The following is a 13,190-nucleotide window of genomic DNA, read 5'->3' as shown; positions in this document are numbered from 1 at the left end:
GGGAAATGCCCTAAGGTTGCTATCCCACGGCACTGAGGTTCTCCTGGTGGGGGGAATCGGGGATTTTCGGATTTTTTCACCCGAGCATTTTCGGTTCCCCTCGTCGAACTCTTTTCACCGCTAAAATCCACGAATTTGATGTAATTCGTCAACTTGCGTAAAACGGCGCTGCGAGCACTAAATGACTATAGTTCTCTACATTTTTCCGAGTCAACTACCAACGACGTGCGTGCGACAGTGTATGACGCGAAATTCAAAGTATTCGAGGTATTCGAGGCGGTACTTTTCGCATAACTATTCGAAACCTCGAATATCGAATACTTTCTAATATTCGAGGTATTCGAGTATTCGCGGATACTATTCGCACATCTCTAGTTAATACACATCATGAGAGATAAAGTGTAGAACCACAGAAGACTTGTTAAAATTTAATGGGACCAAAACATCACGTTTGTGATAAAGGAATTCGTAATAACATTTCTTTTACCAAATATTGGGGAAAAAACCTGCTTTACCTACTTTTCTTGTCAACTTTTTTCATATTCAACTGTTCCCATTCCGGAATAGCCTCAGATGATAAAGTATGATTCATGATTGAATTGTGCACAAAACTATATGAAACCTAGATAATTCATTAATTCATTATAATTAACTGTGGTTAGTGCTACTTGGAGGTCAGAACTTCCACCAAGATAACTCAGCAAAGTCCAATAAAAAAGATACTTCATGGAACTCAAGAAAAATAAATAACAAGGGTGGAGGCTGAGCACAGGATTAAAGTTGGCGAATGGTTGAGAGCTGTAAAATGACTACTAACAGCAGGCAAACTCATTGTTGGGCTGAAATCTTTCGCTTCATCAGTAAATTCGTAACCAGAAGTAAACAATGGGGTATTTTGAATAGAAAAAAGTAAGTTGATAAAAATTGTTTCATTGTTCCAATGAAACAATTTTTTTTGGACTCTGATGTAATAAGACACTTTCAAAAATGTAACACGAGAGGAGAAAAAGAGTTTAAGGAGGGCAAGGAAAGAGGATGGGTATGGTGAAATGGAGATGGAAGGCAAGATGAAAGGGGGACAGTGGCGAGAAGTATTTACAGCAAGAGCTGTTCAGGGCAGGTGCTAGGAGACCATAGGGTCCACAACCTTGATGGAGGAAATAAGAGGTGGAGGGTGGAGATGGGTGAAAACAGGTAAGAATTGATGAAAGTAAAGACTATTCTATAACAAAAATTTTATAACAGCATTGTTTGTCACAAGGAGAGCCTACAGTTCAATTTTTTTGGAAGAGAACTGATGATGACCACTACCAGGCAATAGCTGCACTGTGAATCAACTTGAACACCATACCAAAAGATCTGAAGATTTCAGTTTTACAAATCCACTCTAATTTTCTCAGGGAATGGCTACAAATTTAAGTATACTATATATAGGTGCTAGTGTCATTGAGAGGCAGTACTTTTAGACAGAAATACATTCATCAATGAAGGGAATGCACTTCCATCTCATGAAATTCATGCCCAGTCATCCAAGAGCTGAAGGGTTTTACAATCAAAAATTGTGCAAACCTCAGCATTTCTCATTTCTGGATCAATATAAATCCATATTCTTCATATTTTGTATGCTGTACCATGCAACCATACTTAAAGCCTTGATTCAAATTATTTCCCATTACATAATGACTCTGATACACTGCATCTGAAATGACATCAACAAAGATTTTGCCCGTTTTTGGTAGTGTTGCACGAGGTGAATGGAATAGAGGAGAGACTAACCTCAGCACAATATTTCACATATCTTTGCCCAACAAGCCAAATCTCTTTCCAATAGAAGTACTAAAGCTAAAAAAATTGTAAAGAGACTTCAAAATGAAACCCCAAGCAGAGAACCTGTAGTAAAAGAAGCAAAAACTGTTGGGCAAAGATGAAGTTCAAGTCATTCCAGATAATACCATTTGATGGAATTTAGAGCTTCTTGAATTTGAGTTAATTTCAGCTAGCTTTATTTTCCTAGCATTAAAAAGAAATCACAGACCAAATCTCTACTATGGATTATCTGTATTATGGAATCACAGACCAAATTCCTATGGACTCAAAAGTTATCTTAAATTTTTTTTTTAAGTAAATGAAAGATCGTAGCACTTTTCCACAAGAATTTTTAATGCGTACAACGCGTTTCGGCTCACTGAGCCATCATCTGGTACAAGACGCTTGAACACATGTGAAGATCCCTTTTATACCCTTGAGAAAGGAGAGTATTGGAGAAGGAGAGGATTTGACATCTTTGAGGATGGGGGGGGGGGGGGTGGGAACGGGTGTACAGAGTATAGACAATGGGGAAAGATACAACTACGGGATGTGGAGAACCCACGTTGGAGGGAGGGTTCTGGTCATAACTGTAAAATGACGACACGTGCGGAAGACCATAGCAAAACAGGAGGAGGGGGTGTTGAGAAGAGTGAAAAAAGGGGGGGTTTAGGGTAAAAAGAGGCCGCGTGTCTTTTGAAAGTGAGAGGAGTAAGTAGCGACGCAGGAAAAAAAAAAAAAGGCGGGGGTGAGGAGTCCCTTTGGGTTAGCTGAGAAGGAGTGAAAGTTAGCGGGGGTACAAGGGAGGAAATTGCCAGCAATAGAAAATGGTCAAATGCGTAGAGAGGATGGGCGGACGGGAAACACCCCGTGGATGTTGGGGTCACTTAAGGCGTGGGTGAGGAAAGAATTTCACCATTTGTTTTGGTGAAGGGTATCTTTAGGAGAGGGGAGTGGGTGAAAAACACTTGCTCATTCATAAGCGTATTCAAATCACTTGGTACAATTTCGAATTGCTCAAAAACATCCAGTCTTGTACCCTTACTTTCTAAATGTAGAATTTCAGGTTTAAAATTACAATAATGTAAGGTCTGAAGGTGTTTAGCGAGAAGTGACGTTTCATCTCCATTTTTCCAGCACCTTCTATGTTCTTTCATTCTGGTAATGAAGCTTCTGCCTGTTTGGCCGATGTAACACATGTTGCATGACTCACAATTAACCTTGTAAATGCCAGATTGATTAATTGAATCTATTTTGTCTTTGTTGCGGCACAAAACTTTACCAAGAGTGTGGGGGTTATAAAAAGAGACATTGAATTTATTTTTGGGGAATTTGCGAGCAAGCCTATTTGAAAGATCCCCTACAAACAATAGCCGGCACCATTTTTTGGATTTCTCAGTGATGAGGGGAAGGGAGCAAAGCTGTGAAATAGCTCGCGTTTTTAACTTTCTTTGAAGCATTTTGGTAATGATGTTTACACTATAGCCGTTTGAAACTGCAATTGACTTGATATTAGAAAGTTCACTATTGAAATTCACAGCACTTAACGGTAAATTCACCAATCTATGCAACATGGAATGAAATGAGGATAATTTCTGGGAGGTTGGGTGGCATGAGTCACTTGGAATGATTGTATCACTATAGCAGGGTTTTCTATACACACCAAATTCATGTTTGTCACCAACTATGGATATGGAGAGATCAAGAAAGTTTATTTGTTTATCGGATTCTATTTCCACTGTGAACGTAATGTTGGGATGTTGGGTATTTAAAAGATTCAGAAATGTATCTAATTGTCTAGCACTTCCGGTCCAGCAGCAGATGATGTCATCAACATAACGGTACCAGTAGAAGATGTTGGATAAAAGTGGATGTCTGGAATCAAATAACTGGCATTCTAAATTGTCCATAAATATTTCAGCTAACACAGGTGAAAGAGGGGAACCCATGGCAAGGCCGTCTGTTTGTTGATAAAAATTCTTATTATACAGAAAATAATTTTGGTTCGCACATAGGTCCATGAGACATTTAAACAGAAGAAACATTTAAACTGCACAGAGGCAAGAAATTAAGTGAGAGAGAGCAACCAAACTACAATAAAAATTAGCCAACAAACCAATCAGACTAGTGCAAATATGCAAAGCGCCACCATCTGTTCTGCAATGGTGCCAAAACAAACTGAGTATTGATGCTTGTTAACTATCTTGGTTTCACGGTAAGTACATAACAGTTTCAAATTTGAAAATGTGTAGGTTAAATATAAAATCATATCATTGATTCAGCAGCTTCAATCGTACTAAACCACCAATGGTACTGAAAAGGCTTTCTTACCTCAACTTGTGCCACTTCAGCTTTTGTTGGAACAAGATTAATTAGCTTGTTACTGCTCTCTGCCAGTTCTAAAATAGAAACTCTACCTCTCTGCCTCACAAACTTGGCCACAGCTTCCAGCTCCTCTGGTGATATGTAAATAAACTTTCCTCGATCATCAATGACACCTGCCAAATAAATACAAGATACAATTGGTTGTTTGGGTCAGGTCCATGAACACCATGAATGTCATTTTTCATCCTATAATGGATATCAAATTTGGCCGGGGGCTAATATGTGTTCTCAGGAATTCATTTGTATCCCACAATTGTAATTTAGGTGCAAAAATTCCTTAGCTGAGCTGAAATAAAGAGTCGTTGGAAAACTCCATTAATTATTCCCTTGGGTTACATTACTGTAGGATGTTTGGGTGGCCCATCAAAGTTCAGGATGGAGACTTATTTTTTCTGTATTCCAGTGGTAAACAGGTAAGAGACACCAAAAAAAAAAAAGCCACTATCTATTCCCTATGTAAATAATTAACAAATATTAAGATCTGCTGAGTAATCTTGGCATCTGAGGCTATCGACTAGAAGTATGCATGGAAAAACCAGAATTGGCACTGTTTAAAATTTATTATGGGTGAAGAGTTCAGAAATTTGGGGTCTTCAGAATTTCCACTTCCACCACCGTGCAAAATTTCATATGTCTTGTTGAATTGCTTGGAAACCCATACCCATAAGCGAGTGAGAGAGCTAGTTACCCAAGAGGATTTTTATGCTATGGAGACATGTCTTATCTTGGTGGTGACCACCCTTTTGACCTTACAAGGGATACAGTTGGATTTTTTGCAAATAATAGTAATTTCATTGTTCTTCCCTAGCCCAGTAACCGAGGAAAAGACACCGAAAAATTTCAATTTTTTTCCATCACAAAAATTTTTAAAACAGATACTCCATCAGGCAAAATCAAAATTTGACTTTGGACCCACATCGTGTGGTCAAAATTATAAAATTTGGTGAACAAAAACAAAAATTGAAAAGACCTTTTCGGATGCATGTGCCAAATTTCATCAAAATCGTATAACTTTACATGCTTAAAATTAGAGATAGAAGATGACACATGATTATGGGACAGCCTATACAAATATGTAGTACCATAAATATAAAAAACTATAAAATTAGGTGCCAACATTGCATGTATGGAAAAACACTTTTGATCCAGATGCACAGGTTTTATCCAAACCCGTGTGTTTCAGGTTTTTTTTAAAGAAAAAATCCATTGGGTTTATTCAACAAGAGACACGAATCAAGAGTAAATGACCTTTCTACCTCCCTGGAAGACAACTTGAGGTTTCAAACTAATGGCACACAGACCAAAAGTAAATACATAATGAGTATGCTACATTTAATTGCTGACCCATTAAGTTTCATTATATTTTATAATCAATTCTTATTTATTGGTGCCAATATATTTCAAGCAGTTAAAAGTATGCAATTGAAGATCTCACCAGTTAGATTTCCATCTGCCTGAAGTTGTTGTATTCTTTCGATCACTGCTTGAGTCTTCATTTTGAAGTGCGACGCCAAATCTTCCAGTACTACCACTTTCATTGTCTGTGAAGAGAAATCAGGTCCAGGGAATAAAATTGCATACCAACATAGAATATTATTACTGAAATAAAGTTCATGCAAATCATCTGAATTTTGATCAACCAACAGTTTAATTCTTAATCATCATAACGATACCTCCACTGCATAAACGCTTAACAATCGCCAACCAAATCAAATCTGCTCATCTAGTACTACTAGGGCTACTAGATGTGTGGATTTGATTCGGTGGGCGATTGTTATAAGCATTTATGCAGTGGAGGTATCGATTAGTCAACAACCCAAAGGTTGGTTAGACATAGCTCGCCATTCTGCTCTCCTCTCCGCTATCATTTTCATTGTGACGTATTTCTACTCTTTTACATCCTTTATAATTTGCCCTATGTAACTTATTCAGAGCCGTCCCTAACTCTTCTTCCTTCAAACTGTCCTTCTACGATTGTTTTCATCAGATCATCATTTCTCATAGTGTGGCCAACTAAGTCGTCCTGTCTTCTCCTGAAGGTTTTCTTTAGAAGACTTCTCTTTTCTCCCACTCTTATTAGCACTTCCTCAATCAATCCATTTTATCTTCATCATTATTTGGTAGCACCATATTTTGATTGCTTTCACTCTTGACTTCCCTGCTGCTTTCAATGTTCAAGCCTCACTCCCATAGAGAAAAATGCTCCACATCTGATTAATTCTTTCCTTTCTTCTTTCTGTTATCACCCAGGATTTTTGAACAGTTTTGAACTTAATTTGAATGTGGTCTGAATCCTTAAAATTTCATTTGACTCAGTATTGACACTGATTTCCACAGGCTTAGGCATGAGAAGAAACGATATCTCTTACAGTTGTTTCACGTATTTTCCTTATAAAAATCGTAGTTTTCCTCCTTCTTCTCGCTTAAAGTGTACTATGTGTGTATAAAATGGTGCTGACAAATGAATCATATTGTCCCCGGCTTGTCATTATTACTCACTCTAGGTCCACACTGCCAGCATGTTAGCAGAAGGAGGGTTAATCCACGGAACTGAGAAATGGCATGCAAATCAAGAAATGCACCATGCAGCTGGTGGCAGGGAGGCGGGTGTCTTTGAGGCAGTGTTTCGGAATAAAGGAATCAAGATACAACAAAACAGTTGAAAGTTTGAATCCCAGTTGAGGCGAATGATTGTTTTCTGTGGATTTTTTGCACAATTTGGACAAAATGCTTAATCATGTTGCTGAATCAATCGATTTCAGATTGAAGTTGCTTGGTTGGCAAAGCAGATATACAGAGTCAAGCTACATCATATGATAGCATTTTAACAATCAACTTAGTATACCACTCATCCAGCATCTCATGCTGAAAATTCGCTAACTTCAAAAGTGGAGGCTATCAAAGTGCTTGAAATGTTAAAAAAGGAACCTACCTTAATGTGTGTAATGAAATTGTTGAGGAGGTTGTTCTCCTCATCCTCCACATTTTCTTCAAACCCTTCCTCTTCAACGGAGAACGCCTCCTTCAAGCGCTCATACTCCTCTTGTTCCCTCCTTTCCTTCTCCTCCCTTTGTCGGCGCTCCTCTTCCTCTCGAGCAGCCTCCTCTTGCCGTTCCCGCTCCTCACGCTTTTCACGCTCCTGCTCTTTCAGCATTTCCCGCTTCTTCTTCTCTTCTCGTTCCCTTTCCTCTGCCTGCCAAATACAAATAACGCAAAGTCATAGAATTATCCAGGGTCATACTGAATATTAATGGAAGATAAGTTAAAATTTTTGTCTCATGTCCCCCACTCGAACAAATCTATCCAAACCCAAGTTAGAAGTGCACCCTACATTGCCTTATTTCCCACTTCCTCCAAGTGATTAGTAATGCCTGGAAAAAATTATCAACCTGTATCAATTTAATGGCACTATTTTTCTTAAGGGAATTTTACAAGAGTGCATCTGGGTTAGGTTAAGGGGAGCACAGGAGGGGGCTTCCAATTCTTTGGAGCCCATCCATTGAGGGCTATCCCATTGTAATAGTCAAAAGGGCCAAGGATCCTAAATAATATGAATGCCCATTTTTACACCCCTCTGAGATATGGCCTCACAAAATCCTTTACACCCTATTTTTTCCCCAGATAAGTTAATATTTTCATGGAGAATTTTTTCCTAAAAATTGTTGTAGTTGGATACGTAATCCTAACTCTTTAAAAAATTTTTGTCCTGAAATTAAGAAATTCACATTACAATTTTCACCATTATACTCACAAGGAGACTTTGCCAAACTGATGTCAAGAAAGAAGATGAAACCTTTTTTATTAGAAAGTAGACACTTTGATAGGAATACAGTTGAAGGGTTTTGTCCAAATACGCCCGGGTTTGAGAGAAAAAAGCATTTAAAAATTGAAAAATATGGTCACGTTGAATTTAACATGAAAAATTTCACGTATTGTTTAAAGGGGATTTGGCCCAGTGGTAGCGCGTCGCGCTTCTGGTGTGAAAGTTCAGGGTTCGAATCTCCGTGTCATTAAATTTTTTCCAGTCTGCCACCTTCTCCATTTTTTGTAATCCGTTCCATCTTCTTCTAATTTGTTCATTTAGGACGTTTTACATTTTTTTTACTTGACCACGTGTTTGGGAATAAGCCCTGAACTGACATTTTTGTCGCTAGCTGACCCTTCCCAGTGAGAAATGGGTGGTGGAATCCACGTGGAGAATTAACGTGGATACCACGTGTTTTTGGTCGTGGAATCAACGTGGAACCCACGTGGAAATTTGGTGGAAAAATTAAAACAGCAGTAGGTGCTGTCCTAAAACCATTAAAACCTCAACCGCTCTATATCTAAACCTTCTATATATTTGTCTACGATTTTTCATGTGCTCTCATGGCTGCCTTTCCACGAATTATATAAAAATAGAATGTGCGATACATTTTCACATAACTAGCGTGGTTTCAGGATGATAAATGACGCAATGTCACCAGAGAGTTAAGTTCCACAAATTAGAAATTCTGTTTAACATTTTATGATAATCACCACAAATCCACTTGAAATCAACGTGGATTCCACGTGGGTCCAACCACTCAATATCCACCACCACCAAATATCCACCACTCAACGTGGATTCCACGTGGGTTCCACGTGGATTCCACCACCCATTTCTCACTGGGTTACTACGAATTATTCTTTCCGTGCCAAGATTCATCAAAGCAGGAGTGATGAAACTGTGGTGCTGGCTTCGAAGTGAAGGGAACTCATATCCAAAGCTAAATATTTTAAACATACTGTCTCCGGAGAGTCTCCCGGGTTCCTGCTGTATTAGTATTTAGAATATAGAACAATTTTCACTCGTCTACCAATGTGATCAATTTGGAGTATTCCAAGTGTTAAACGTCGCTCTTGCTCCTCTGACTGTAGTTACTCTCCCGTAGTCTATTTTTTCACCTTGGTAACTTAATTTTTTGTGTATAATAGGATTTTGGAAAGAAAGAAAGAAATTTTGTCTACAAAACCTAAATAGTTGAAAGGCTAGAAGATTAGAACGAAGTTCTTTCAACATACAGTAACCTGGATAGTAGGTTGAAGTACAGTATATATTTTATTCGTTGGAATTGTAAGTCTCCATAAAGCCATTTTTGGGCAACCTGCCGACCATTATTCCCTATTCCTCTTGCCCTAACCGATCGATGTGCGAGGTATGCTTTCCTCCCACAAACTTACTCTCCTCTCATTGTCAGAGTCCTTATTTCCGCGTATTTAGGTGCCTAGAGATTTCAAACAAGCTGTATAAGCTGGGGAACGAATTGTTGTTACATGCGAATTTTTAATTACCTGGAATATACAACTCGGGCAACTTAAAATTGGTTCATGGCCCGTACCTGTTGAGGTCTATGTCCAAATGATAGTACTGTTTTTAGTTTGGCTTGTTGGCTCGTCCCTTCCCTTTTCTTTTTTTCGTGGCCTCGCCAGACTCCAATTTTCCTACGCTTCTTTTGCTTTTTCCCGTAGCACGATATCATTCGTTTTTCTCTTGCTTTCATAAGATCTTATGCCCACGAGAAATCTCTGTCGCATAAAGGACCACGAATTGGAGGAAATACCTCCATAATATAAGGCACAAATATATCAAATTGAATAATCTGCAATTGCCACTGCCTTATCCAATTTTTCATTATTTATTTATTACTTCGCCGCTTTACAGCAGTTCGGGTGTTAATTGTAATAAAACAAGAAAAGCAAATAATTGATAAGCACCATGCTACTCTATAAAACTGCTACCTGAACATTCGCCCTTGAGATTCTTTATATCTTCAAGGAAACATATTTCCCTTAACTTTTTTAAACAATTCAATTCTCTACTAACTTCGAGGCATACTATGGATACCTCAGCATATCATTGAACGCTGGTTAGGACAACTGATGATGCACGATTGAATGGATTTTTATTCCATCCTCACGTGAGGAAATATCTCTTTTCCTTTGAAGGAGGAAGGCAGTTCTGGTTTCTTGCAATAAACTGCTTTACTTGCCTGTAAAAATGTGCATCGCACGGTTGGCTTACGGATGTGCACTTCGGTGGTATAGTTTTTACGCTGCATATCGGTTATCCTTCCTCGTCAATAAATAGTTCAACATAAATGGCACTATTTTTTGTCCCCCACAAATCAATAAGCAATAAAAATGTATTGTTTTTGACGCATGGCTGGAGAACATTTTTTTTAAATTTGAAATACACCCTATTCGTAAGTTTTCCAGATTTAGAATGCACAACAGAAACATTTAAAATTCACTCTCCAATTTCTTCGCTCACTTGCGGACCAAAATCACCTCCAGGTTCTGACAAGCACAATAAAAACTTTAGGAAGCAGCTTTCCTGAGGCTGCAATAGCATTCTGCACTGTATATGAGTGAATTACTTTGATCACGCTCCCAAGAGCAACCTGAACAAAATTCTCCCTTTCTCGATCGCGTTCTCTATATATCCACCTCTAAGGACACCCGGTCTGATATGTATTAATTACAAAATCTATTACATTTGGAGATGGGGCTTTTTTTTTGCTTCGGAAACGTCATTGCCGGTTGCAATATTTCTTCAGCACACGCTTGCTCGCCCGTTGATACGTATTTTGTTATTTTACGTTGTACGATTCGGTGTCTCATCTTGAAAGATGCAACCCATGAAGCACTGGCAGAGAATTCAAATCCTGGAGTATGTGCTGAAATCACGCTGAAATAGCATAATCTTGTATAGTCCGAGTCATCATTGGCTCATTCCTGTTCCTGGCTTGGACAAAGCGATCGTATACCCATCTGTCGATCATTTAAAACTTGTCGAGTTTCCTTCCCCCTGATTTTATATCTTTCTCCTGCATGGAACCAGGGAAATTCACAAGAGACAGTATGTTTAAAATATTTTGCTTTGGATATGAGTTCCCTTCACTTCGAAGCCAGCACCACAGTTTCATCACTCCTGCTTTGATGAATCTTGGCACGGAAAGAATAATTCGTAGTAAGGGTCAGCTAGCGACAAAAATGTCAGTTCAGGGCTTATTCCCAAACAACGGTCAAGTAAAAAAAAAATGTAAAACGTCCTAAATGAACAAATTAGAAGAAGATGGAACGGATTACAAAAAATGGAGGAGGTGGCAGACTGGAAAAAATTTACTGAAACGAAGATTCGATCCCTGAACTTTCACACCAGAAGCGCGACACGCTACCACTGGGCCAAATCCCCTTTAAACAATACGTGATATTTTTAACATTAAATTCAACGTGACCATATTTTTCAATTTTTAAATGCTTTTTTCTCTCAAACCCGGACGTATTTGGACAAAACCCTTCAACTGTATTCCTATCAAAGTGTCTACTTTCTAATAAAAAAGGTTTCATCTTCCTTCTTGACATCAGTTTGGCAAAGTCTCCTTGTCAGCTAAATAAGTTTAAATATATTGAATGTCTGTGTGTATGTATACTCAGTAGAGAGTTTAATGGTACTTCAATATTCTATTATAATTCAGGATATCTCAACTAGGTTAGGCAAATGTATTTTTCTACACTTCTACTGGTTGCATCATTGGTTGAAGTTATAATGGGAAAGACTCAAGCCGTTAAATGGTGCATCAATGCACTAAGAGCTATGGAATAGTTTCATAATTATTTTAGTGTATCACTGTTTATTGCATGTGATAAGACTTTCAACGGGAAACCCACTTGAAAAAGGTATAGTCACAATTTTGCATAAGAAATTTTGCTCACTAGTACCCAATGGTTATGAAAGATCTTAATCTAAACCTTTCTGTATTCCAAATTTCGAGATGGATGAAGATTATGATTAGCTTTCTTCTTAAGAGAATTTTGCGAGGGCGCATCTTAGAGGGGTGGGTTGAGGGGGTACAAGAGGGGGCTGATAAGAGGCAGCTGATGGAACCCACTCCCGGAAGTCCTTCAATCAAAAGTGAGAAAAATATCACAATATGTGAAATTTGCCAGTGACATCATCTACTGAGCACATAGTAAATCAATGATAGCAAAACCTTCTCCACAAACGTTAGAACAGCATGAAAAGAAGGGATATCAGCTGAAAGGAGAGCCTTGAAATAATATTACTATCTGGGCATCATCTTGCAAAGCTCTTGAGAATGCAATGAAACTTCTTGAAATTATGAAGGTGACTGCTTGCTTGTATAAAAGATAAAAATAGATATTGCATACAAAATTAACATTTCGACCCTAAAATGAAAAATATCACAAATAAAACCATAACACAATCCAAACCTCTCTCTGGACTTTTCTGTCTGCTTTAGCCTCAAGCTTAGCCCGTTTTTTGGCACCTATTTTCCCATCACCTAAATCAATGTTCCGCTCTCTCTCTTCGTTATCCTCATTTTCATCATCAGAAACATTTTGCCTCTGGTTACCCCCACCTGTAACGAATGGGGACAATAAGCAAGTTCTGAAGTATTTGGCACCAGTCATAATTCGAAATTTTTATATTACCTGTTGGGCGTAACCTTGCTCTTTGATTTCGCGCAGCTACAGCGCGACGGGGCAAATTCGCCTCTTGCCCTCGACGGGCATCTGCATCAGGTGCGACTTCAGGCTCTTCAAATAAACATCAGAGAATCAATATCCAATAAAATATACATAGCTTTGGAAAATATGACATATGCCAGAAATATTTTCATTCTGAAATACCTCTTTTACTACTGGATTTGAACAAAAATCCAAATAAAAGTAAGAGGAAGACAATTACACAGGCCAACACAGTATACGAGACAGCATCCATGATTAACGAACTTGAAGCTTAAATTCAAGGGTAGCACATCGATTAAAAATAACCCTGAAATTAGAATTTGTATATGCCCTAGGGCACGTAAAACCCTGGTTAAAATATGTCAAGAACCCTTGTTTTGTTTGAGACCGCTGCTGCTGTCTGCGTGTGGCTGCGATGTTGCCATCCCATGCTTAAAAACAAAGTAATTGACAAGCGAAAAGTGGTCTGCTTCATCGTTGAGAGA

At 38.4% G+C, this 13,190-nt stretch overlaps 1 protein-coding gene across 1 annotated transcript in view; it reads right to left on the bottom strand.

Annotated features, from left to right (window-relative positions):
- LOC124156282 (DDRGK domain-containing protein 1) overlaps positions 1 to 13,142 on the bottom strand; it is a 14,728-nt gene extending 1,586 nt beyond the window's left edge. The window contains exons 1-6 of the mRNA XM_046530729.1: positions 12,868 to 13,142; positions 12,670 to 12,774; positions 12,448 to 12,596; positions 7,124 to 7,384; positions 5,627 to 5,732; positions 4,138 to 4,304 (exon numbers count right to left, since the gene is read on the bottom strand). Of these exons, the coding sequence (XP_046386685.1) occupies positions 4,138 to 4,304; positions 5,627 to 5,732; positions 7,124 to 7,384; positions 12,448 to 12,596; positions 12,670 to 12,774; positions 12,868 to 12,958 (879 nt within the window). The 5' untranslated portion in view covers positions 12,959 to 13,142. The remainder of the gene's footprint in view (positions 1 to 4,137; positions 4,305 to 5,626; positions 5,733 to 7,123; positions 7,385 to 12,447; positions 12,597 to 12,669; positions 12,775 to 12,867) is intronic.
- Between the last annotated feature and the right edge of the window lie 48 nt (positions 13,143 to 13,190).

This window comes from Ischnura elegans, chromosome 3 (assembly GCF_921293095.1).
Source record: "Ischnura elegans chromosome 3, ioIscEleg1.1, whole genome shotgun sequence".
NCBI classification, from domain to species: Eukaryota; Metazoa; Arthropoda; class Insecta; order Odonata; family Coenagrionidae; genus Ischnura; species Ischnura elegans.
The sequence above is the reverse complement of the archived record's forward strand: the minus strand, read 5'-3'. Positions and strand labels throughout refer to the sequence as shown.